Source organism: Pristis pectinata, chromosome 20 (assembly GCF_009764475.1).
Source record: "Pristis pectinata isolate sPriPec2 chromosome 20, sPriPec2.1.pri, whole genome shotgun sequence".
Taxonomy (NCBI): Eukaryota; Metazoa; Chordata; class Chondrichthyes; order Rhinopristiformes; family Pristidae; genus Pristis; species Pristis pectinata.
The window spans coordinates 6,013,043-6,039,393 of record NC_067424.1 but is presented as its reverse complement, the minus strand read 5'-3'; the positions used below and the strand labels follow the sequence as shown (position 1 = coordinate 6,039,393).

General features: G+C 43.3%; 1 protein-coding gene across 1 annotated transcript; it reads left to right on the top strand.

Moving 5' to 3' along the window:
• Positions 1-24,447, top strand: LOC127581069 (pepsin A-like). The gene is made up of 9 exons (XM_052035138.1): positions 1-56; positions 6,670-6,832; positions 10,587-10,704; positions 13,902-14,020; positions 16,746-16,945; positions 19,056-19,175; positions 20,435-20,579; positions 21,561-21,659; positions 24,289-24,447. Exons 1-9 carry the CDS (start codon positions 1-3, stop codon positions 24,445-24,447), a joined length of 1,179 nt encoding a protein of 392 aa, XP_051891098.1.
• The last annotated feature ends 1,904 nt before the right edge of the window (positions 24,448-26,351 follow it).

Sequence of the window (26,351 nt, the reverse complement as noted above, 5' to 3'; positions counted from 1 at the left end):
ATGAAGTGGTTGCTCATTGCACTTGCCTGCATTCAGCTCTCTGAGTGTTTAGTCAGGTAAGAACTAAAACATTTATCTTTACTTCTGAAATGTAGATATCTTTGACTGCTTTTTCTTTTGGATAGAAGATCAAAGTCAAAGTCGAGTTTATTATGGAACAAAGGAAATTACAGTGGTATGAGAGAGGAGCTGGCCCAAATTGATTGGAAGAGTAAGCTGGCTGGAGGGATGGCGGAGCAGAAATGGAAGAAATTTCTACAAGTAATAAGGAAGATGCAGGATAGATATATTCCAAGAAAAAAAGGTTTTGAATGGAAAAAAGGCACAAATGTGGATAACAAGAGAGGTGAAGGCTAAAATAAAAGCAAAAGGGAGGGCATACAAGGAAGCAAAAATTAGTGGGAAAACAGAAGACTGGGAAACTTTTAAAAACCTGCAGAAAGAAACTAAGAAGGTCGTTAGGAAAGAAAAGCTGAATTATGAAAGGAAGTTGGCAGATAACATTCTAAAGGATACTAAGAGTTTTATTAAATATATAGAGGAGTAAAAGAGAGACACAGGTTGATATAGGAACCAGGTCGATAATGGTGCGGGAGAGATTATATGGATGATAAAGAGATGGGAGGAAAACTAAATGAGTATCTTGCATCGGTCTTCACTGTGGAGGACGTCAGCAATATACCAGTTAGTTAGGGGTCTCACGGAATGGAACTGAGTTCAGTTAAGATTACTAGAGAGAAGGTGATAGGAAAACTAAATGGGCTAAAGACTGATAAGTCTCCCGGACCGGATGAGGTGCATCCCTGGGTTCTGAAGGAGGTGGCTTTAGAGATGGCGGAGGCATTGGTGATAATTTTCCAGGAATCGACAGACTCCGGCATGGTTCCGGAGGACTATAGGGTCGCAAATGTAGTTCCACTGTATAAGAAATGGTGGGAGGCAGCATAAAGGAAATTACAGACCTATGTCTGACGTCAGTGGTGGGAAAGTTATTGGAATCGATCCTCAAGGATGGAGGTTATGGAATACCTAGAGGTGCAAGGCAAGATAGGTCCTAGCCAACATGGTTTTGTGAAAGGAAGATCCTGCCTGACCTACTTATTGGAGTTTTTTGAAGAAATCACAGGTAGGGTGGATAAGGGGAGAGGCAGTAGATGTTGTGTATTTAGACTTTCAAAAGGCCTTCGACAAGGTTGCCGCGTAAGAGACTGATTAATAAGATGAGAGGTCATGGTATTACAGGTAGGATAACAGAATGGGGTTGGAGCATTGGCTGGTTGGCAGGAAGCAAAGGGTGGGAATAAAAGGATCTTGTTCTGGGTGGCTACCGGTTACTAGTGGTGTTCCGCAGGGGTCGGTGTTGGGGGCCGCTTCTTTTTACCTTGTACATTAACGATATTGGATGATGGAGTAAATGGTTTTGTGGCTAAGTTTGCGGATGACACCAAGATAGGTGGAGGAGTAGGGAGTATTGAGGAGACAGGAAGGTTGCAGAGAGATCTAGATAGTTTAGGAGAATGGGCAAGGAAATGGCAGATGAGATTCAATGTTGAGAAATGTGCAGTTGTACACTTTGGAAACAGAAATAAACGGGCAGATTATTATCCAGAAGGGGGAGAAAATTCAAAGTACAGAAGTACAAAAGGGACTTGGGGGTACTCGTTGCAGGATACCTTAAAGGTTAACCACCAGGTCGGATTGGTGAGTAAAGAAAGCGAATGCTATGTTGGCATTCATTTCAAGAGGTATAGTGTATAAAAGTAAGGAAGTGTTGATGAGGCTCTACGGGGCACTAGTAAGGCCTCATTTGGAAACACTGTGCACGGTTTTGGGCCCCATATCTTAGGAAAGGTGTGTTGATGTTGGAGAGGGTTCAGAGGAGATTTACGAGGATGATTCCTGGAATGAAAGGGCTTACGTATGATGAGCGTTTGTCAGCTCTTGGACTGTACTCACTGGAGTATAGAAGAATGAGAGGGGACCTCATAGAGACATTTAAAATGTTGAAAGGACTGGACAGAGTAGATGTGGTCACGCTGTTTTCCTTGGTGGGTGAGTCCAGGACCAGAGGGCACAATCCTAGAATTAGAGGGTACAGGTTTAAAACAGAGATGAGGAGAAATTTCTTTAGCCAGAGAGTGGTGAATTTGTGGAATTCCTTGCTACGTACAGCAGTGGAGGCCAGATCATTGGAGGCGTTTAAGGAAGAGATAGATAGATATCTAAGTAGTCGGGATATCAAGGGATATGGGGTTAAGGCCAGAAATTGGGGTTAGAATAGTGTGGGTTTTTTTGCCCCCCCCCCCCCCAATTTTTCATTTCTTTTTCTTTTTTCCCTTCTCTTTGGAGCAAACTTGATGGGCCAAATGGCCTACTTCTGCTCCCTTGTCTTGTGATCTTGTGATCTTGTCATATGCACAAGTCCATGTGTGCACAGGTGCAATGAAAAACTTACTTGCAGCAGCATCACAGGCACATGGCATCAGATAAGCAGCATTCACAAGAAAAACATGAACTACACACAATTTTTATGAGAAAGAACACAAATAGAAAAAATTACTGCAAAGTGATCGTGGTCATGGTGTTACTAAACTGTAGTGATTAAGGTTGTGCCGGTTGGTTCAAGAACCGAATGGTTGAAGGGAAGTAGCTGTTCCTGAGCCTGGTGGTGTGGGACTTTAGGCTTCTGTACCTCCTGCTCGATGGGATCTGTGAGAAGATGGCACGGCCCGGATGGTGGGGATCTTTGATGATAGATGTTGCCTTCATGAGATTACCAAAATATTTTGTATTAAAGGTTTCATTTGTGAAATACTCTTCCGTCAGTTGCAACATCCAGATGTTTGCTCATCATTAGAGTTTAATTTCATGGTCAGTCTTGCATTGGTAATTGGTTTATTATTGTCACGTACTGAGATACAGTGAAAAGCTTTTGTTTGCGTGCCATCCAGACGGATCACTCCATACATAAGTACATTGAGGTAGTACAAAAGGGAAAAACAGAATGCAGCATATAGTGTTACAGTTACAGAGAAAGTGCAGTGTGGATAGACAAATAAAGCGCAAGGGCACAATGAGATAGACTAGCAATGAGTAGATGAAGGAAAGCAAAAATAGAACAGTCTTTCTGTACAGTTCGTGCCTAGGACTTGAAATAAAACATCATATTTATTGTAGCCTTGTTAGGATCTTAAATTACCACCACAAAATTGTGTGTCAAATTAGCTACTACAAAGTGCTAGCTTTTAAACTGCAAGCATTCCTTCAGAGGCAGTAAGAAGCACTAGTTCTGGGTTTACTATGCAATATTAGAACATAAAACATGGAAAAGTACAGCCCATGATGTTGTGCCAAACTATCTAAATTAGTAATCAAATGCCCAACTAAACTAATCCCTTCTGCTTACTCAATGTCCATATCCCTCCATTCTCTGCACGTTCATGTGCCTATAAGCCTCTTGAACATCTCTATCGTATCTGCCTCCACCCCCACCCCTGGCAATGCATTCCAGGCACCCACCACTCTCTGTGTAAAAAACTAGCCCTGCACATCTCCTTTGAACTTACGCCCGCTCATCTTAAATGCACGCCCTCTAGTTTAGATATTTCCACCCTGGGAAAAAGATACCAGCTGTCTACTCTATCTATGCTTCTCATAATCTTATAAACCTCAATCAGATCTCCCCTCAGCCTCCGCTGCTCCAGAGAAAACAACCCAAGTTTGGTCAACCTCTCCTTAAAACACATGTCCTCTAATCCAGGCAGCATCCTGGTGAACCTCTTCTGCACCCTCTCCAAAGCCTCCATGTCCTTCCTGTAATGGGATGACCAGAACTGAAAGCAATACTCCAGATGGGGCCTTACTAGAGTTTTATAAAGCTGCAGCGTAACTTCCCAACTCTTGAACTCACTTCCTCAATAAATAAAAGCAAGCATGCCATATGCCTTCTTTACCACCCTATCGACATGTAGCCACTTTCAGGGAGCTAAGAACTTGGACTACAAGGTCCTTCTGCACCATCAACGTTGTTAAGTGTCTTGCCATTAACAGTGTAGTGTCCCTTTACATTTGATCTCCCAAGGTGCAACACTTCACATTTGGCTGGATTAAACCCCATCTGCCATTTCTCCGCCCATATCTACAACTGACCTATATCCCGCTGTATCCTTCGGCAGTCTTCTACACTATTCACAACGCCATCAATGTACATATCATCTGCAAACTTACTAACCCACCCATCTACATTTTCATCCAAGTCATTTATATATATCACAAACAGCAGAGGTCCCAGTACGGATCCCTGTGGAAAACCACTGTCATAGATCTCCAGCCAGAATAAATCCTATTGACCACTACCCTCTGATTTCTACGGGCAAGCCAGTTCTGAATCCAAACAGCCAATTCACCGTGGATCCCATGCATCTTAATCTTCTGAATGAGCCTCCCATGAGGGACCTTGTCAAACGCCTTACTAAAATCCACGTAGACAATATCCACAGCTCTACCTTCATCAATCACCCTCGTCACCTCCTCGAAAAACTCAGTCAAGTTAGTGAGACACGGCTTACCTTACACAAAGCCATGCTGACTGTCCCTAATTAGGCCATGGTTTCCCACTGCTCATAAATCCTATCCATAAGAATCCTCTCCAGTAATTTCCCTACCACTGATGTGAAATTCATTGGTCTATAGTTTCCAGGATTATCCCTATTTCCCTTCTTGAATAATGGAACAACATTAACTACTCCCCAGTCCTCCGGGACCTCGCCTATGGCTAGAGAGGACACGAAGATATTGGTCAAGGCCCCAGCAATCTTGTCTCTTGCCTCTCTCAATAACCTGGCATATATCCCATCAGGCCCTGGGGCATCCACCTTAATGTTCTTTAGGAGACCCAACATTACCTCCATCTTTATCTCAAAATGCCCCATATTAGAGTGCTCCACACTGATCTCCCTATCCTCCATGTCTTTCTCCTTGGTAAATACTGATGCAAAGTACTTATTTAGGACTTCTCCAATATCTTCTGTCTCCAAGTGCATCTTCCCTCCTTTATCCCTGAGTGCTCCTACCTGCTCGCTAGTTATCTACTTGCTCTTGATGTATGTATAGAATGCCCTGGGATTCTCTTCAATCCTACTTGCCAAGGACTTTTCATGGCCCTCCTGGCTCTCCTAATACCCTCAAGCTTTTTTCTGTCTTCTTTATAATTCTCAAGGGGTCTGTTTGATTTTAGCTTCTTAAGCCTTATATACGCTTCCTTTTTCTTCTTGACTACATTCACCACTTCTCTTTACACCTAAGGTTCCCTTACCCTGTCATCCTTGTCCTACCTTCTTACTGGAACACACCTGTCATGTACTCTGTGGAGTTGGTCCTTAAGCACCCTCCATGTGTCAGATGTGGACTTGCCCAGAAACAATTGTTCCCAATTAACTCTCCCTCGTTCCTGCTTAATACTCTCATAATTTGCCCTGCTCCAAGTTAATACTCTCCCACAAGGTCCATACTTATCCTTATCTATAGCTATCTTAAACTTTAAGGAGTTGGGGTCACTGTTCTATCACTGTTCTCCTACTGAAAGGCCAGTCACCTGACCGGGCTCGTTACCCAACACCAGGTCCAGTACAGCCCCTCCTCTTGTTGGACTATCTACATATTGATTTAAGAAACCCTCCTGGATGCACCTAACAAATTCTGCCTCATCTAAACCTCTTGCACTAAGGAGGAGGTCCCAGTCTATATTAGGGAAGTTGAAGTCACCCACTAGAACAACCATGTTGTTTTTACAACTTTCCCTAATCCGCCTGCATATCTGTTCTTCAATGTCCTGGTATCTTTTGGGAGGTCTGTCGTATAATCCTATCAGAGTGATTGCACCTTTCTTATTTTTGAGTTCTACCCATATAGACTCAGTGGACGAGCCCTCCATTATGTCCCCTTTGTGATATTGTCCCTGATTAGTAGCACAATTCCCTTCTCCCCTCATACTTACCTCCCTCTTTTCTAAAACATCAAGACCCTGGAACATTAAGCACCCATTCCTGTCCCCCTCTCAACCAAGTCTCTGTTATGGCCACAACATCATTGTTCCATGTACTCCTCCATGCTCTAAGCTCATCACCCTTAACCTTAATACTCCTTATTTGTTATAAGGATACAATATTGGTTTTACCTTCTTTGCTTTAAACATCTATTTATGACATTTGTAATGTGAATGGATTTAGATACGGGGCAAGGCAAACTACTGATTTATTTGTGATGGTGAGTTTGTTTTTCCAAATGCCAAAGAGCAGTCCCATAATGTACATTGTGACCCTGAAAGTCAAGCCTAATGAAGTTTTCAGTGGATTATAACTGAACATGTTGCAACAGAAAAGGGATTAAAGTTGCATTCTTGGAAGGTAGAAAACCAGTAGTCATTTTAATCCAAGAGAAATAAAATTCAAATTGTAGAACTTCGATAATCTCTCCTTCTCCAATCCTGAAATCATCACACTCATATCAATACACAGCAATCCATGCTTTACTACGTACTGTAGTAATTAGTACATAGCTTGTGTATAAGATACTAAATTGTTCATGACAATTATCTGGATATATTTAGAAAGAAATATTTTCTGGCATCCTGGCAAAAATTGTGATCCACCTTCATGCCTATTTTTGCAGAGTGAGCCTTCGTCGGGATAAATCTGTTCGTGATGTGCTCCAGGAACGTGGATTACTCAAAGACTTTCTGAGGAGACATTCAACCGATATGAGTTCAAAGTACAGGGGACCAGCCCAGAGAGATTCCTTTGCTTCTCCAGAGCCTCTTATCAACTACCTGGATGTGAGTATCGTCTAACTCCTTAGTCAGGTAGATAGTCACATTCCCACTGTTTTACTCCATTTGTTTCTTTAAATGTATTCACTTGTCAGCTCTGGCGGCATTGTTAGCAAGGCAGCATTTACTGCCCACTCCTGAATGCCCTTGGGTAGGTGACGGTGAGTGACCTTTTTGAATCATGGCAGTCCTTCTGGTGAAGGAACAATTCAAAGTTTGACTGGGGAGGGAGTTCCAAGTTTTAGACCCATTGACCTACTTTCATCCTTTACTCCCCTTGAGTCATTGGGTCATCTCACTGGAGTAGTTTGGAAGTCACCACATTTGACCATAAGATATAGGAGCAGAATTAGGCCATTCAGCCCAGCAAGTTTGCTCCGCCATTCAATCATGGTTCATTTTGTTAACCCCACTCTCCCGCCTTCTCCCCATAACCTTTAACCCCCTTACCAATCAAGAGCCTATCGATCTCTGCCTTAAATACACCCAATGACTTGGCCTCCACCGCCCTCTGTGGCAACGAATTCCACAGATTCACCACCCTCTGGCTGAAGAAGTTCCACCTCATCTCAGTTCTAAAGGGATGTCCCTTTATTCCGAGGCTGTGCCCTCGGATCCTAGACTCTCCCACTAATGGAAACATCTTGTCCATGTCCACTCTATCCAGACCATTCAGTATCCAGTAGGTTTCACTGAGATCCTCCCCTCATCCTTCTGAGCTCCATCAAGTACAAGCCCAGAGACATCAAACACTCCTCATATGTTAAGCTTTTCATTCCTGGGATCATTCTTGTGAAACTTCCTCTGGACTCTCTCCAGGGCCAGCACATCCTTCCTAAAATATAGAGATTACTGTGGTTTGGGGGCTGTATATCAGCCAAGATGGGAGAAGGGAACAGACTCTCTCTCTTTAAAGACAATGATGAATCATGCAGGTTTCTGTGACTTGGAGGGGAACCTTCAAGGGGTGGTGTTCTTATGCACCTAGTGCCCTTGTCCTTCTTGGGGTCTGAGACCCTGGTAGAGGTGACAGGTTTGGAAGGTGCAGTCAGAGGAGCCTGGGCCAACAATTGCATGTGACAGTGGCAGAGGGAGACAATGTTTAGGGTGGTGCATGGGCTGTTTTGTCTTGGATGGTGTCAAGCTTCTTGGTGTTAGAGCTGCACTCATTCAGACAGGGGCCAACGTTTGATCACATTCCTGGCTCTTGTCTGGGGGAATGATGGAATGTTCTTGGGCTGTCAGGAGGTGAGTCACTCACCAAAGGATACCCAGACTCTGACCTGCTCCTGTAGGCACATGTGGCTGGTCCAGTTGAGTTTCTGGTCAATGGTGACCTCCATGTTCTCTGCTGTGGGGACATTTGCAATTTATTAATCCCAAAAGACAAAAGGATAGCAAGTATTACAGGTGGTCACCTGGTAGCCAGTAAGGGTCAGGACATTAATAACACACACTCAGCAGGTCAGGCAGCATCTATGGAGGAAAATAAACCTTCGACGTTTTGGGTCGAGACCCTCCATCTGGATTGACATCCATAGTAAAAATGAGGTGGTCAGGGCCGGGGAACTGGACAGTAATATGGAAGGTTTGTAAAAGCTGACTGGCCAATTATGGTCCACCTGCAGGATAACACTTCGGACCCAGTGGCAGCAGCATTCTTGTCTGTATGTTGCAAGGTTCCACATTCAAGTCCCATTTCAGGGAGTTGAACACTCTCCAATTCAGAACTAAGGGATGTTTTGCTGGTAGAGGTGCCATCTCTCAGATAATGTTTCTGTCTACACTCCCAGATGGACATCACTGGTAAAGTCAACCTTTATTACCCTTCCCTCATTACCCTTGACTTGTTAGGTCATTTCAGAGGACCATGTTGAAAGCCACTACATTCCTGTTGTGTTTGGGATTGTACATAGGCCAGGTTGGGTAAAGGTAACAGACTTCCTGTCTTAAAAAGACATTGATGAATCATGCAGGTTTTTATGACAATCCACTCATTCAAAGTCAAAAAGTCAAAGTCAAAGTCAAAGTCGAGTTTATTGCCATATGCTCAAGCACATTTGTGCACAGGTACAATGAAAAACTTACTTTGCAGCAGCATCACAGGCACATAGCATCAGATAAGCAGCATTCTCAAGAAAAAACATAAATTAAACATAAATTATACACAATTTTTACAAGAAAGAACACAATTTGAATGAAAGAAAAGTCCATTTTAGTGCAAAGTGGTCATAGTGTTGTTATACTGAGGTAATGGTTAGGATTGTGGAGGTTGGTTCAAGAACCAAATGGTTGAAGGGAAGTAGCTGTTCCTGAACCTGGTGGCATGGGGACTTCAGGCTTCTGTACCTCCTGCCCGATGGTAGCTGCGAGAAGATGGCATGGCCAGGATGGTGGATGGCGGTCTCCTTTACTGAGGCATGTTACTCATTTCAGATTGTAGTTAATTAATTAACTGAATCTAAAGTCAATGTGGTGGCATCTGAACTCTGATCTCTGAGCCCTTAGTCCAGGCCCATCTGCACTATGCATCCAGAGATGTAATTACTTCACCAATTACCCTTCTGTCAAATGGAGCAGGGAAGTCCTCCACATATCCTGAAACACAATTATCTCTCAAATGACTCCACTAAAAATAAACAGATGATTTCACTCACAGGACCACAGAAGGAGGCCATTCACTCCGTGCTGGGCCTATATAAAAGCAATAGAGCTAGTCCTCTCCTCTGCACTTTCCCCGTAGCCTGGTAAATGTTTCCCTTTCAAGTCGTATCCACAATTGATTTTGCCTCTGCTAACTCCCTGTTCACCACTCACTGCCTATTACCTTTGAGTTTTTCGTCAATCACTTTCTTTCTACGTTCTCTGGCTTCTAACTCTTTCACCTCTATGCCTCAGGGTTTTAACTACTGATTTCAGATGCCCTCTCAGCTTCCACTGTACCAAGGAAAATGTCATCGGCTTTCCCAATCTATCCATGAATCTAAAGTCTCTCACCTCCAGAATCGTTCCAATATATCACTTCTGCATCCTCTCGAATGCCTTTAAATCTCTCACATGGGACAAAGTGCTCTAGCTTTGGCTGAATCTATGGTTTTGTCCTCAATATGAAGGCCATGCCATCTTCTCGCAGCTACCATCGAGTAGGAGGTACAGAAGCCTGAAGTCCCGCACCACCAGGTTCAGGAACAGCTACTTCCCTTCAGCCGTTCAGTTCTTCAACCAACCGGCACAACCCGAATCACTCCCTCAGTACAGCAAAACCGTGACCATTCTGCTTTACAAAGGACTTTGTTTTTTGTTCTAATTGTGTTCTTTCTTGTATAATCTTGTTTAATTTATGTTTTTCTTGTGAATGTTGTGTATCTGATGCTATGTGCCTGTGATGCTGCTGCAAGTAAGTTTTTCATTGCACCTGTGCACACATGGACTTGCGCACATGACAATAAATTTGACTTTGACTTTGACTTTGAAAGATTTTTCAATTGTGTTCTCAACCACATTATTGCTGTATGTGGGAGCGTGGCATGCACAGATTAGAGCAAAGCTTCCAGCATCACAGCAGAGACTATACTTAAAATATGTTTCATTGCTGTCAGGGTATCCTGAAGTCATGAAAGATACAAGTCTTTCCCATACGCTTAACCTCAAATGATGTGTGACACATGGAGAGATATCTTTCTCCGATTACACCAGTCCTCTGCTGTCTGAGAACCAGATATATTTCTAATTTGATGTCTTTTGTTTAATACCCTGACAGCTGTGCTACTTTGGAACAATCAGCATTGGCACCCCACCACAGAGTTTCACAGTCGTCTTTGACACCGGCTCATCCAACCTCTGGGTGCCCTCAGATTACTGCTCCAGTCCTGCCTGCAGTAAGTAGATTCCATTATGGACAATGTTAGAGATTTTAGTCGTAGACCACTGACTTTAAGATAAGATCTCTTTATTAGTCACATGTACATCCAAACACACAGTGAAATACATTTCTTGTGTAGAGTGTTCTGGGGGCAGCCCGCAAGTGTCGCCACGCTTCCGGCGCCAACATAGCATGCCCACGACTTCCTAACCCGTACATCTTTGGAATGTGGAAGGAAACCAGAGCACCCGGAGGAAACCCACCCAGACACGGGGAGAACGTACAAACTCCTTACAGGCAGTGGCTGGAATTGAATCTGGGTCGCTGGCGCTGTGATAGCGTTACGCTAACCGCTAGACTGCCGTGCCTGATTACGTGGAAGTTCACAGAAGTTTGCGGAATTACAGACATCCCTCTGAACTCAAAATTCTTTCTCCACTCAATTGACCTTCATTATTAAATTTGCACTGGACTATGCAATATAATATTGCTTCAATAAGCAATAACAGGCAATTAAAGAAGTATTTTGAAATTTTCAATGGTGTTCATGCAAGAATAGGGACACGTCCATGGTAAATTAACGAGGCCAAGGATAGTATTAGATAATGGGTGGTAGGGATTCAGTGGGCTGAAGGGCCTGTTTCCATGCTGTATGATTCTATGACTCTAGGACTCAATGAGATAAAGGGAGGAGGCTCATACTGTAGCCAATTAGACAGTGAGCTGGAGTATTGGGAGATTTCAGGTCTGAGATTTCAGGTCTGAGATTTCAGGTTTGAGATTTCAGGTTTGTGATTTGAGATTTGAGATTTCAGATTTCAGATTTGTTTATTATCATATACACCAAGGTGCCATGAAATTCCTTGCTCACATGAAGCTCACAGAGTAAATAATACACTGTAATAATAAATACAATAGTAAATATAGTGACTAGTGCAAAACAGCAGAAAGGTACAAAGATTGTAAAAGATTGTAGTTGCAGGAAGCAGCAATGATGAATCACAAAACTGATCTGTTTTGACTTCCATACCTAAGGGGAGATATACTGATCTTGGAGTCATTATAGTGTCGATTTTAGTGCTTCCTGAAGCCAGAAGCGTGGCGACACTTGTGGGCTACCCCCAGAACACTCTACGCAAGAAATGCATCTCACTATGTGTTTCGATGTACATGTGACTAATAAAGAAATCTTATCTATCTTATAAAATTGCAGGTCACAGTCAGGGTCTCAGGATTAGATCTGGGGCAGAGAAATCCCTGTACTTGGGGCATAGATAGGATGAATGCGCACAGTCTTTTACCAGGGTTCCAAGAACTAGAGGGCAGGTGTTTAAGGTGAGAGAGGAGAGATTTAATAAGAACCCAGAGGGTGGTCCATATATGGAACAAGCTGCCAGAGGAAGTGGTTGAGGCAGGTACATTAACAACATTTGAAAGACATTTGGACAGTTACATGGATAGGAAAGGTTTAGAGGGATATGGGCCAAACACAGGCAAATGGGACTAACTTAGATGGGAATCTTGGTCAGCAGGGACCAGTTGGGCTGAAGGGCCTGTTTCCGAGCCCTATGACTCTGTGATTCTATGACACTGTAAATCCTTGCAACTGTCTCCCCCAGAGAGCTGTGGGTGCCCACTAACTATTGATAACTGCCTTGAGTTTTTTAGCATTTGAGTTATCAGGAAGAGAGTATATGGGGCCACAATGTCAACTGATGAATATTTCAACAGTGTTACATTATACCTTGGGTCCTGCGGTTAATAATTTGAAGAAAAAAGTCTTGCACCCCAGGGAGACAACAACATCACAGTTAACCAGAGAGATATAGAGACATATTGGAAGAAGACTACAAACAATCTGCTGGAGGAACTCAAAGGTCGAGCAGCATCTGTGGGAGGAAAGGAATTGTCGACGGTCCGGGTCAAGGTCCTGCATTAGCACAGGCGTCAACCCATCCTGATGCAGGGTTTTGACCTGAATCATCGACAATTCCTCACCCCTCCACAGATGCTCTTTGACCCACTGAGTTCCTCCAGCAGATTATTGGTTGCTCCAGATTCCAGCATCTGCAGTCTCTTGCGTCTCCACTGAGAGAAAGCAAATACATTTTTACAGATGTTCAGGGGTTTTTTTTCATATCAATAGAAATGGACAACACCAAAAAAAATTGCCAAATGATAACTACTTAAGGAACTCACCTGGAGATCAGTTAAATTATCCGGCCCCAACCTCACAATGGGAAAAGACTGTTCGTAAATGCATGAACTTCACTTTAAAATGATTGCAGTTCTCAGCAATGGTTAGTGAAGCTCAGCTCCTGGAGAAAGTTTCATACCCTCGTTGATTTTGCCCAAAAGCAGTGAGGTATAATTCAGCCACAGAGTCTGTGGCACTGAGAACAAAGTGACCTGACTTGTGCCTGTAAGCTTATCATCCAGCTGTACAGCAAACTGCAGGAAGAAAACTCCCCCATGCTCTTTCATCGTTCTGCACACAGGATCATAGAATCAGACAGGATATGTGAAGGCCATTCAGCCCATCAGTCCAGTGTGGTTTCTCAGAATTCCATTCCCTTGCTCTTTCCTCAGAACACTGTAATTATTCCCTTTTTTAAGAATATATCCAATTCTGGTTTTCATCTGATTTACCTCCACAACTTGATGGGTTTAAAGAATAGCTTCCCTTAAACCCTCACTTAATTTTACCGATTATCTTAAAACTTTGATCTCCTGTGTCTCAGTGTCAGAATTTATCTGATAATGCTCCTGTTATGTTTGTTCTTCATCAAGAGGCAAACTTCGCGTGTGTTTAACATCTGAACATTTTATTAACCAACGACAGACAGCGTGCTTTCCCTCTCTTTTTACGGCCACTTCCTTTTCTCCCATGTGACCCCTTGCATTGCCTACTGGGAACTGTAGTTCTTTATTATAACTACAAAATAACACAGCTCCCTCAAGGAGTCTTAGGATGTTTGATTGGTTAACACCATAATAAATATTATCTTTCTTATATTGAAATATGATCTTTGATCTAATATTATTTGGACATAATTTGTGTAATTCATGTTTTTTTGTGAATGCTGCTTGTCTGATGCTCTGTGCCTGTGATGCTGCTGCAAGTAAGCTTTTCATTGCACCTGTGCACACATGGACTTGTGCATATTGACAATAAACTCGACCTTGACTTTGACTTTGACTTTCTCTTTGCAGAAGATCATCGCACCTTTGATCCAAGTGCTTCCTCGACCTTTCAAATGTCAGACAAATATGTTGCAATACAATATGGCACAGGCAGTATGGTTGGAATCCTCGGATATGACACTGTCCAGGTAAGTCCAACCCCAAACCAACCAAGCTCCCAAAGCATGGAGCCCAGAGTGGTCCTATGCCTCAGACAGAGCTGAACAAAGCTCTGTATAACTGAACCACTAGTTCCTTCCTTTTGTACTTCACCAGCCTCCAGATAAGGGTCAATAGAGTTTTTTTGTCTATTGGTTAACAACAGTTCCCCAGTCACTTGATGGGCAGCATTTGCCCAATTGTCCAATCATTTGAAGAAACGTTTGATGGCTCTGGGCCTGTACTCAATGGAGTTCAGAAGGATGAAGGTGGATCTCATTGAACCCTACCGAATATTGAAAGGCTTGGATAGAGGAGACATAGAGAGGATGTTTCCATTAGCAGGAGAGTCTAGGATCTGAGGGCACAACCTCAGAATAAAGGGACGTCCCTTTAGAACTGAGATGAGGAGGAATTTCTTCAGCCAGAGGGTGGTGAATCTGTGGAATTCGTTGCCACAGAGGGCGGTGGAGGCCAAGTCATTGGATGTATTTAAGGCAGGGATTGATAGGTTCTTGATTGGTAAGGGGGTTAAGGGTTACAGGGAGAAGGTGGGAGAATGGGGTTGAGAGAAAAAACGAGTCATGATTGAATGGTGGAGCAGACTCAAGGTGCTGAATGGCCTAATTCTGTTCCTGTGCCTTATGGTCTATCATTTAACCTGGATGTGGCTTTAAGAATGTAAGCAATAGGAGCAAGAGTTGGCCATCTAGCCTTTTGAACATTATCCACTATTTACCAAGATCGTGCTGTCGATACTCTGAATGTATTATAGGAAGGATGTGGAAGCTTTAGAGAGGGTGCAGAGGAGATTTACCAGGATGCTGCTTGGATTGGAGATCATGAGGATAGGTTGAGCGAGCTAGGGCTTTTCTCTTTGGAGCAAAGGAGGATGAGAGGTGACTTGATAGAGGTGTACAAGATGATAAGAGGCATAGATTGAGTGGACAGTCAGAGACTTTTTCCCAGGGCTACAATGGCTAACACGAGGGGGCATAATTTTAAGGTGATTAGAGGAAGATATAAGGGGGACATCAGGGGTAAGTTTTTTACACAGAGTGGTGGGTGCGTGGAACGTACTGCTGGCAGAGGTTATGGGGGCAGATACATCAGGGACTTTTAAGAGACTCTTAGATAGACACATGAATGATAGAGGAATGGAGGGCTATGTGGGAGGGAAGGGTTAGATAGATCTTAGAGCAGGATAAAATGTCGGCACAACATCGTGGACCGAAGGGCCTGTACTGTGCTGTAATGTTCTATGTACAGAAATTTATTGACCTCTGTTTTGAATGAACACATCAAGTGAGCTCCACATACCTCCAGAGAAGGGATTCTGAAGTCTCACCATCTTTGTGTGAAGAAATTTTTCCTCGTCTCAGTCCTACATAAGCCTACCTCTTACTCTCCAATTGTGCCCCCTGGTCCTAGACTCTTTGGCTAGGGGAAACATCCTTCCTGCGCCCAACCCTCTAAGGACCACCAGTTTGGGCACTGTTCTGACACAGATACAGGAGCCTGAGGGCACATACCACCATGCTTAAAGACAGCTTCTATCCCACTGTGATAAGACTATTGAACGGTTCCCTTATACGATGAGATGGACTATGACCTCACGATCTACCTTGTTGTGACCTTGCACCTTATTGCACTGCACTTTCTCTGTAGCTGTGGCTCTTTACTCTGTACTGTTATTGTTTTTACCTGTACTACCTCAATGCACTCTGTACTAACTCAACGTAACTGCACTGTGTAATGAATTGACCTGTACGATCAGTATGCAAGACAAGTTTTTCACTGTACCTCAGTACAAGTGACAATAATAAACCAATACCAATACTAATACCAATACCTCTCTGACTGACCCACCATGTGGCCACTTTATAAGCGTGTGTGAGAAGCTTTCCACCAGTGCCCACTTTATGTCTTCCTCAGAAGAGTCACAGAGCTATAGAGAGATACAGCATGGAAACAGGCCCTTTGGCCCATTGAGTCCATGCCAATCATCAACCACCCATTTACACAACCCTACATTAATCCCATTTTTTTCATCATTATCAACTCCCCCCAGATTCTACCACTCACCTACACATTAGGGCCAGCTTACAGCAGCCAATTAACCCACCAACCTGCACATCTTTGGGACGTGGGAGGAAACCGGAGCACCCGGGGGGAAACCCACACAGTCACAGGGAGAACGTGCAAACTCCACACAGTCAGCACCAGAGGTCAGGATTGAACCCAGGTCTCTGGCGCTGTGAGGCAGTGGCTCTACTCGCTGTGAGGCAGTGGCTCTACTCGCTGTGCCACTGTGCCACCCTGAAGTGTTGATTAAGAAATTCGCTTGGGAATTCATTTTGTCAGTGGCCTTAACCAATGAGATGCCAGTTTGGATCTCACTGGTCATCAGCTCATGAGATGTGTTGGTCTCCAGAGAAACGTCAGGGTGTTGGAGCAGGGTCCTTACACCTAACTGCACAGCCTATTATGGGCATTTGTTTGAGATACATACCAAGCAAGGAGAAGTGAGGAAGGTGGAACTGCGTGTAAGTGTTGCTTCTTAGACGGGATCTCCTTGCCTCAGAATCAGAGTCAGGTTTATTATCACTGACATATGATGTGAAATTTGTTGTTTTGCGGCAGCAGCACAGTGTTCTCATACTCTTGTCAATACAACCAGCAAGAAATATTTAAACAGTTTCCTTTCTCAATTAGGTTTCCTCCATTGATATCACTCACCAGGAGTTTGGTCTAAGTATACGCGAACCTGGCAGCTTCCTCTACTATTCCAAATTTGATGGAATTTTGGGCTTAGCCTATCCAAATATTGCATCATCTCAAGCCACGACTGTCTTTGATAACATGATGGCTGAGCATCTAGTGGAGAAACCCATGTTTGCCTTTTACTTGACCAGGTGAAGCATGTTTAACATTCGTTACAACCCAATCAATAATTCCTTAACACAGGGACACAAGAGGTTGCAGATGCTGGAATCTGGAAGACTGCTTCAGGAACTCAGCGGGTTCACGCAATATCTGTGGAGGGAGAAGGATGGTCAATGTTTCAGCTCGAGGCTGATGCGAGATCTCAGTCTGACTTGTCGACCATCCCTTTGCTGCTTGACCCACTGAATTCCACCCAGCAGTTTTGTATTTTGGGAAAGATCAGGGTTATTTTCCAAAAGGCTGCAAGATTTATTTGATGCATTTAGTTATGAAGGATCTATATAGAGTGAAGAGGAAGGAACAATTTCCCTTAACAGAGAGATGAATAACCAGCAAGTATCAGTATATCGCAACTGGAAAAAGAATTTTTCATCTAAAAGTTATTTGGGCCTTGAACTCTTAAAGTAATACAGCACAGAAACAGGCCCTTCAGCCCAACTCGTCCATGCCGACCAAGGTACCCACCTAAGCTAGTCCCATATGAATCATAGAATCATAGAACAGTACAGCACAATACAGGCTCTTCGGCCCACAATGTTGTGCCAACCTTTAAAACCTTGCCTAAGACTATCTACCCCTTCCTCCCACATATCCCTCTATTTTAAATTCCTCCATATGCTTATCTAGCAATCTCTTGAATTTGATCAATGTACCTGCCTCCACCACCGCCCCAGACAGCGCATTCCATGCCCCAACCACTCTCTGGGTAAAAAACCTCCCTCTGATATCTCCCTTGAACTTCCCACCCATTACTTTAAAGCCATGCCCTCTTGTATTAAGCATTGGTGCCCTGGGAAAGAGGTGCTGGCTGTCCACTCTATCTATTCCCCTTAATATTTGCCCACATTTGGCCCGTATCCCTCTAAGCCATTCCTATCCATAGATCTTTTAAATGTTGTTATTGTACCTCAACTACTTTCTCTTGGCATGAAAGGCTGGTAGATGTAGGACTTTCAACACTTTTAAAAACAGCTTGGAAGTCTACAATTCCATAACCTACTAAACTATGGATTCAGGAGCTGAAAGTGGGATTACACTGGATAGTTCTTCTTCCTCAAAGCATATCCATGGTGCGCTACATTGCTTTTCCCTGTGCCATAAATATTAATAGTCCAGTCATTCATCAATGGTGATGCAAACATTATTGACAAAACCAAGTATTTAAGTATTAACCTGTTGTTATTTGTGGAATTGTGCAAATTAAAATAGTAACTATTAGACTCCAATGGTTATTCAGAGGGTCATCATGAAAGAATTGCAGCTCTTGCTTTTGTTATGTTTTACTACATTTTACTTCTCTATGATTACACTGTGATATTATCTATATCACCATTATCTGCAGCACTAAGTCTATCCTCTTGTAGCAAGAATATTCCTAGATGCCCAATTTTATTTTAATGTCCCAGGAAAATCAAGCAGTGAATCCCTCCTGTTGTAGAATTCAGTCCTAATGTATGGTCTCGAGCCAAAACAATTCCTTCCCCCAACAGATGCTGCTCGACCTTCTTGAGTTCCTCCAGCAAATTATTTGTTGCTCCAGATTCCAGCATCCACAGTCTCTTGTGTCTCCTGTAGTTTACACTACCTGATTACTTAGTAACATTCCTCTAATGAGCCAGCTATTAAACTAGAATCTTAGAATGATACAGCACAGAAGAAAGCTATTCAGCCCATTGTGCCTGAGTGCCAACTGTTTGACAATACTCTCCAGTTAGTCAACTGCTTTCTATACCTAGTTCTGTTATTGCTTTTGGAATATGTGCAATCCCCTTTTTTGGAATTACCATTGAACCTGGTTTGTTTAGTGCATTCTAAATCATAATAAGAAATAACTAAACATGGTGAGATCGCAATATTATCTTTTTAAAATGTGTAGAATTACTTTATCCTGTTGTAAGATTTGGTAGGGCCCTTCTCCCTGTTTACTGAGAGTAACACAGCACACACTGACAATTGGTTAAGAACCCACATTTGGCAAAGAAGTCCACAAGGATATGATTTTTGACAGACTAGGATGTGACTAAAAGCCTGAACCTGCACAGGAATGGTTTTAACTCATTTCCAACCTTTCATTTACAGAGAAAATGGTATGTCCGGGAGTGAAGTTGTCTTTGGTGGATTTGACCCAAACCATTTCACTGGACAAATTAACTGGGTTCCCGTCACCACTGAAGGATACTGGCAAATCGGCTTGGACAGGTATGGAAGTGCCCACTAATTCATCTTCTGGAAAAGAGTTCATCAACAAAAGTGTGTTTTGTGAATAATCCATCACAAAAAAATAACAGATTAAGCCTGTTTTCTCCCGAGCTATTTAACAAGGCAGCAGTTATAAACAGAATGGGTTTAGGCTGGGAAATGTATAGTTTGGAGATGTGCCCAGATATAACATAATGGACATTACAGGAGAGAGTCACCAGGTCCACTTCACCCATGTTTGACTGTACTCTCATGGATATCTATCCGACATCTGCTTAGAGCCATTTACATCTTCCCAACCTCTATTGAAAGAGATATCAATCAGCAGAACCAAAATCCCTCAAAGTACCAATGAATAGAGGCAGCTCCCTTTGAAAGAAGCCACCCCCTTTTTAATCTTGGTCTTGCTTCAATTCAGGGCCCATAGCAACAGACTGGTTGGAAAGGATCAGGGAACAATGAAAGCAAGGTTAAGGGGAGGTGATGAAAGATATTACTAAGGGGATGAGTGGAAGGCGAAAACAGTTTTGAAAATGAATTCTTAGCAAAAATTTAAGGTCTAAACTTCCTAGCAGCAGCAGATAGGGTGGCGCAGTAGGACAAGAGTTAGTGTTGCAAATACAGCTCCAGTGACTCAGTTTGATCTCGGTCTGGGGTGCTGTCTGTGTAGAGTCTGCACGTTCTACCTGTAAACAAGAGGCAGCAGTGGTGAGGGTGCTCACTGCTGTGCTGAAGAAGATTACAAAGGATGGGTAGGACAAAGACCCCAAGTAACTTGAAGATTATACAGAAGAATTTGAGGGTAGTTCACTGGCTGATAGATTGGCGATGGCAAACCAGAAAGCCAAGGATAAGTATTCAACTGATCACACTTGACAAGACATTACAGGAGCATAAATGTACGAATGAAAGAACTCTGAAAATCCTGAGCCATGGAAGCTCAGTTGTTGGGGGTGAGCGCAATAAATTTTAGCCATAGGCGGGAGTGAATGGAATGAGGAAGTTGGACAACAACTGAGCAAGCTCAGAGCTTTCCCCTTCCATTGGTGGTTGTCTTAGTAGAACAAGGAATTCAATACATAGGAACAAGGTGTTCAATTGTAAATTTAGTAAAAGTATTATGGTTGAATAAAATTTGGAATCTATATTGATATATGAATCAGACATTAATCTCCAGAAACATTTGTCCACTTTTATGAAGTGGTTTCTGGTTCCCAGAACACATCATGTAACCATCAATATGCTTGTCTTCTCCTCAGTGTGAAGATCAACGGACAGGTTGTGGGTTGCGAACGTGGTTGCCAGGCAATCGTTGATACCGGCACTTCTCTGATCGTGGGCACAACCAACGCCATCAACACAATTCAGCGCCTTATTGGAGCACGTGTACAATCTAGTACATTGGTAAGCCTGCATTCTGTTATTTCATTGCAAGGAAATGCTTTCACCATAAACCTTAAATGACACAGGAATCGTAGCCCTAACATAGATAAAAGAACATAGAACAGCACAGCACAGGAACATGTCCTTTGGCCCACAAAGTCTGTGCCGAACATGATGCCAAAATAAACTAATCCCTTCTGCCTGCACGTGGTCCGTCCATTCCCTGCATATTCATGTGCCTATCTAAGAGCATCTTGAATGTCACTAGTTACTTCCACTACCATCCCTGACAGTGCATTCCAGGCACCTACCACTCTCTGTTTAATATACTTGGACACACATCCCCTTTAAACATTCCCCCTTGCACCTTAAGTGCATGCCCTCTAGTATTCGATATTTCTACCCTGGGAAAAAGATTCTGACTGTCTACCCTATCTATGCCTCTCATAATTTTATCTATCAGGTCTCCCCTCAGCCTCCGACACTCCAGAGAAAACAACCCAAGTTTGTCCAACCTCTCCTTATAGCTCATACCTTCTAATCCAGGCGGCATTCTGGTAAACCTCTTCTGAACCCTCTCCAAAGACTCCACATCCTTCCTGTAATGGGGCGACCAGAACTGCACGCAATACTTCAAGTACGGCCTAACCAAAGTTCTATACAACTGCAACTTGACTTCCTAACTCTTATACTCTTTGCCTCTGGCGATGAAGGCAAGCACACCATCTTTACCATCCTATCTACTTGTGTGGCCACTTTCAGAGAAATATGGACTCCAAGTTCCCTCTGTACGTCAGTGATGTTTTGGGTCCTGCCATTTAACTGTATACTTTCTGCTTACATTTGACTTCGTAATTAAAAAGGATTCAGATGCACTAATAACAATAGTTTACACTCAAATTGAAAGTAATGTGTGATTTGAAAATTCACTTGTAACAAAGTTGTAACCATTTTCTGGCAAGATGATGCTACTGTTGAACCATGTATGTTTTTGTTCCACAGGCTTTTGTGGATTGTAGATATCTATCCAGCATGCCTTATGTGACCTTCACCATCAACGGAATCGACTACCCAGTTCCTCCTACTGCCTACGTGCTCCAGGTATGCCCTAAGCAAGAGTAATGGCTTGCTGGTATTTGGAGAGAGGCCAACATGGTTATGGTTGTGACAAACAATCTGTCGCAGGGACTCAGCAGGTCGAGCAGCGTCTGTGGGAAGGAAGGAATTGTTGATGCTCCAAATTCCAGTACCTGCAGTCTCTTGTGTTTTCACGGTGTGGCTGTCCTACTTATGCAGGACACTTTCACCCCAAAAGCTTATCTTATTAGGAAGTTGCAAGGTTTTGTTTTGAGCACTGAATGCTTAATCTGTCCATAACCAAAACGCAAGCTTTTTTGAAAGCCTAATTGTTATTTGTAATTTTGATTTGGTTGGAGAATCAAGAACCAGAGGGCATAGGTTTAAGGTGAGAGGGGAAAGATAGGAACTTGAGGAGCAGCCTTTTTACACAAAGGGTGGTATCCATGTGGAACGAGCTGCCGGAGGAAGTGGTTGAGGCAGGTACAATAACAATTTGGACAGGTACGTGGATTGGAAAGGTTTAGAAGGTTACGCGCCAAACAAGAGCAAATGGGACTAGCTTGGATGGGGCATCTTGGTTGACATGGACCAGCTGGGCCGAAGGGCCTGTTTCCATGCTGTATAATTCTATGAATCTATGACTCTATGACTAATTGTAATTTTGTCAAGACTTAGGAAGCCATTCAAGCCACTCAGTCTATCCCACCAATCCCATTCTCCCTCACGTATTTCCCCGCAACCTATTCTCTCTTACGTACCCACTGACACCCCTCTGATTCTCCTGCATTCGCCCACCTACATTCTGGGCAATTTACAGTAACCGACCAATCTATGGGATGTGGAAGGAAATGGAGCACTCAGGAGAAAGCCACTTGTTCACAGGGAGAACATGCATACTTCATAAAGACATCACCCAAGGTCAGGACTGAGCCCAGATCCCTGCAGGGTGAGGCAGCAGCACTAACTGCTGCACAACTGCGCTCGCACAGTAATAATCCAGATTTACTTCATTAATTGAACTTAAATTCTGCAGCTACCATGGTGGGACTTGAACATGTCTACAGATCAATGGCAAGCACTCTATCAGTAACTTATGCATTTCACTACATTTCAAATCTCCATTGACTCCATGCTATTGGTTTAAGCTATAGCATGAAATTGCATTTATTCGGAACTATAATTAAGTATTTATTCCAACGCAGTTTTCATCCTTTCAACAATTCTTGTTGGAGCCCAAGATGTAGTGCAGGAACAATGGGCCAAGTGGCCTCCTCGAACACAGAACAGTACAACACAGAACAGGCCCTTCGGCCCACAATGTTGTGCTGACATAGCTATTCCCTCCTACCTACAGAATGCCCATATCCCTCTATTTTCCTCTCATTCATGTGCCCATCCAAGCCCCTCTTAAAAGCCCCCAATGAGTTTGCGTCCACCACCCTATCAGGCAACGCATTCCAGGCATCCGCCACTCTCTGAGTAAAAAACCTACCCCTCACGTCTGTTCTGAACCTAGCCCCTCTCACCTTAAATGCATTCCCTCTGGTATTGGATTGCTCAATAATGGGAAAAAGATATTGCTTGTCCACCCAATCTATGCCCCTCAGAGTAATTCCATGGATATCTTGCTGCAAGTCCACACACACATGGTGGGAGACAGACAGCAATTCTTGCCAGGTTACTCAATAGCGGAGATCACCTCAGCCAGGGTCCAAACCTGCCTTCAACAGAAGTTCATTTTCCAGCTCAATAACACTCAGGAGTGAAAGCTCTTGCTGATCTTTTTCTCCTTGTTACCCATATGTGATTCCCTCTTCACCCTACATTGCCCTTTGTCCTTCTTCAAATAACATCTGAGACAATGTCCTTCTCTCAGACAGCACTGCCAAAGCACTTAATGACCTGCCAGTTCATCCAATTTCTGAATGTGGCATTTTGATGCCTGAGCATTCTCCGTTGTGTTTTCCATATTAATGGAATCACTTTGCTTCAAATTCATGTACAAAGTTTTTTCACCTGACAGTTGGTATCATGGTGTTCTGGTCATTGTGAAGTGTGAGATACCTTTGGTTCAACACAAGGGTGTTGACGGGACTGAAGGGCTTGAGTTATAAGGGGAGGATGGATAGGCTGGGACTTTTTTTCCCTGGAGCATAGAAAACTCAGAGGTGATGTTATCGAAGTATATAAAATCATAAAGAGTGTAGATAAGGTGAGGGGACTCCCAGGTTAGGGGAGTCTAAAACTGGAGGGCATAGATGTGAGGTGAGAGGGGAAAGATTTAAAGGGGATCTGAGGGGCAGCTTTTTCACACAGAGGGTGGTGGGATATAGAACGAGCTGCTAAAAGGAAAGGTAAGAGGCAGGTATAACTAAAACGTTTAAAAGACATTTCGACAGGTACATGGATAGGAAAGGTTCAGAGGGACATAGCTTAACGCAGGCAAATGGGACTAGCTCAGATAGACAACTTGGTTGGCATGGAAGAGTTGGGCTGAAGGGCTCTGTGATTCTATCAGTTGGTTTTTATGCTGGCTTGTTAGTTTCATACACCTGTGTGTAACATAGCATGGAATAATAGATACCTTAGTGTTAAGAATGAACAAATGCATGAAAGAATGTTGATTAATCCTTTATTTCTTTTTTTGCAGAACGAATACAATGGACAGAAATATTGTACCAGTGGGTTTGATAGTATGTTTGTTGCAAATGAAGAACAACTCTGGATTCTAGGAGACGTCTTCATTGGAGTATACTATTCCATCTTTGACCGAGGAAACAATCAAGTGGGCTTAGCAAGGGCTGTTTAATGTCTCTGCCTTTCCTTTGCCTAAATTGCTTCCTCTACCCCTCCCCAGTTCACAGATCTCTCCAGCATTTCTCACACTTCCCCAATTCAATGGCCAATGATTAAAGTCATTATCAGTAATAATTTACACATGGATAATGTTCTTAATTAAGTCTGGCTGATTGATGGTGAAATCCTTTTAGAAATGAACTTTGTAGAAGGTTATCACAAAGAGGTAATGGAGAATATTTGGAAATAAATATTGAAGTATCATAAAAATGTTTTAGTAGCTCTCTGTTGTCTTATTTCAGTTCAGGTATTGGAACTGGATGGGAAACTCCGCTGTTTCTCTTCCCACCAGACACTAACAGCTATGACTGTCTGTTACACAGTATGGTGACACTGTGGTTTACTTACTCAATTCGTATTATGTCTTCTGGACCATTGATCCAGTGGGATGCATTCAATTCCTGTCTCAACAGCTGATGAGTTTAAACTGTAGGTGTTTACTTGGAATTTTAGTGAGCTTAGTCCTGATCACAGAGGACATGAAACTGCAGGACTGTTGTGAAATTCCAGAGTCCTGATGCAGGGTCTCGGCCCGAAACATCAACAATTCCTTTTCCCCCACAGATGCTGCTCGACCCGCTGAGTTCCTCCAGCAGCTTGTTATAAAATCCCATCTGGTTTACTGATGTCCTTCCAGGGAGAGAATAGAACTTAAAACATCGAACAGTACAGAACAGGCCCTTCGGCCCACAACATCTGTGCTGCACATGATGCCAAATTAAACTAAATCTCTTCTGCCTGTACATAGAACATAGAACCTTACAGCACAGTACAGGCCCTTTGGCCCACAATGTTGTGCCAACATCTTATCCTGCTCTAAGATCTATCTAACCCTTCCCTCCCACATAGCCCCCTATTTTTCTATCATTCGTGTGTCTAAGAGTCTCTTAAATGTCCCTAATGTATCTGCCCCCACAACCTCTGCCGGCAGTGCGTTCCACACACCCACCACTCTCTGTGTAAAAAACTTACCCCGACATCCCCCTTATACCTTCCTCCAATCACCTTCAGGTTATGTCCCCTCGTGTTAGCCATTGTCGCCCTAGGAAAAAGTCTCTGATCTATATCCCTACATTCCCTGCATATCCATGTGTCCATCTAAAAGTCTCTTAAATGCCTCTATCGTATCTGCTTCCACCACTCCCCCAGGCAGCCCGTTCCAGGCACACACCTCTCTACATAAAAAAAATGTGCCCTGCACACCTCCTTTAAACGTTCCCGTCTCACCTTAAGTACATGTTCTTTAGTATTTGACATTTCGACCCTGGGAAAAAGATTTTGATTGTCTACCCTATCTATGCCTCTCATTATTTTATAAACTTCTATCAGGTCTCCCCTCAGCCTCTGCTGCTCCAGAGAAAACAACCCAAGTTTGTCCAATCTCTTCTTATAGCTCATACGCTCTAATCCAGGCAGCATCCTGGTGAACCTCTTCTGCACCCTCTCCAAAGCCTCCACATCCTTTAATGGGGCAACCAGATTTGCACATTATACCCCAAGTGGGACCTAACCAAAGTTTTATACAGCTGCAACATGACTTACTGACTCAGTGCCCCATCCAATGAAGGCAAGCATACCATATGCCTTCTTTACCACCCCTGCTACTTGCATGGCCACATTCAGGGAGAGAAATCTGCCCTCCTTACCCAGGCTACTCTACGTATGGCCCCAGGTCTACCATTGGGTTGACTCTCCAACTGCCTCATTAGTTCCTGAACTATCAGAGATGGACAACAAACGATCACCCTGTCAGTGGTGCCCAGATCTTGAAAACTGGATAAATCAATAAAACAATCACCCATATTAAATAAGTACACACTTGCCCAGGGGACGGGCAACTGGGAAATAGACCCTCCC

Excerpts from the sequence above, each read along its gene's own strand:
- LOC127581069 (XM_052035138.1), top strand. The coding sequence starts at position 1 with ATGAAGTGGTTGCTCATTGCACTTGCCTGCATTCAGCTCTCTGAGTGT. Across the intron at positions 57-6,669 it reads CTCTCTGAGTGTTTAGTCAG|AGTGAGCCTTCGTCGGGATA; the intron begins GTAAGAACTAAA and ends CTATTTTTGCAG. Across the intron at positions 10,705-13,901 it reads CTGCTCCAGTCCTGCCTGCA|AAGATCATCGCACCTTTGAT; the intron begins GTAAGTAGATTC and ends TTCTCTTTGCAG.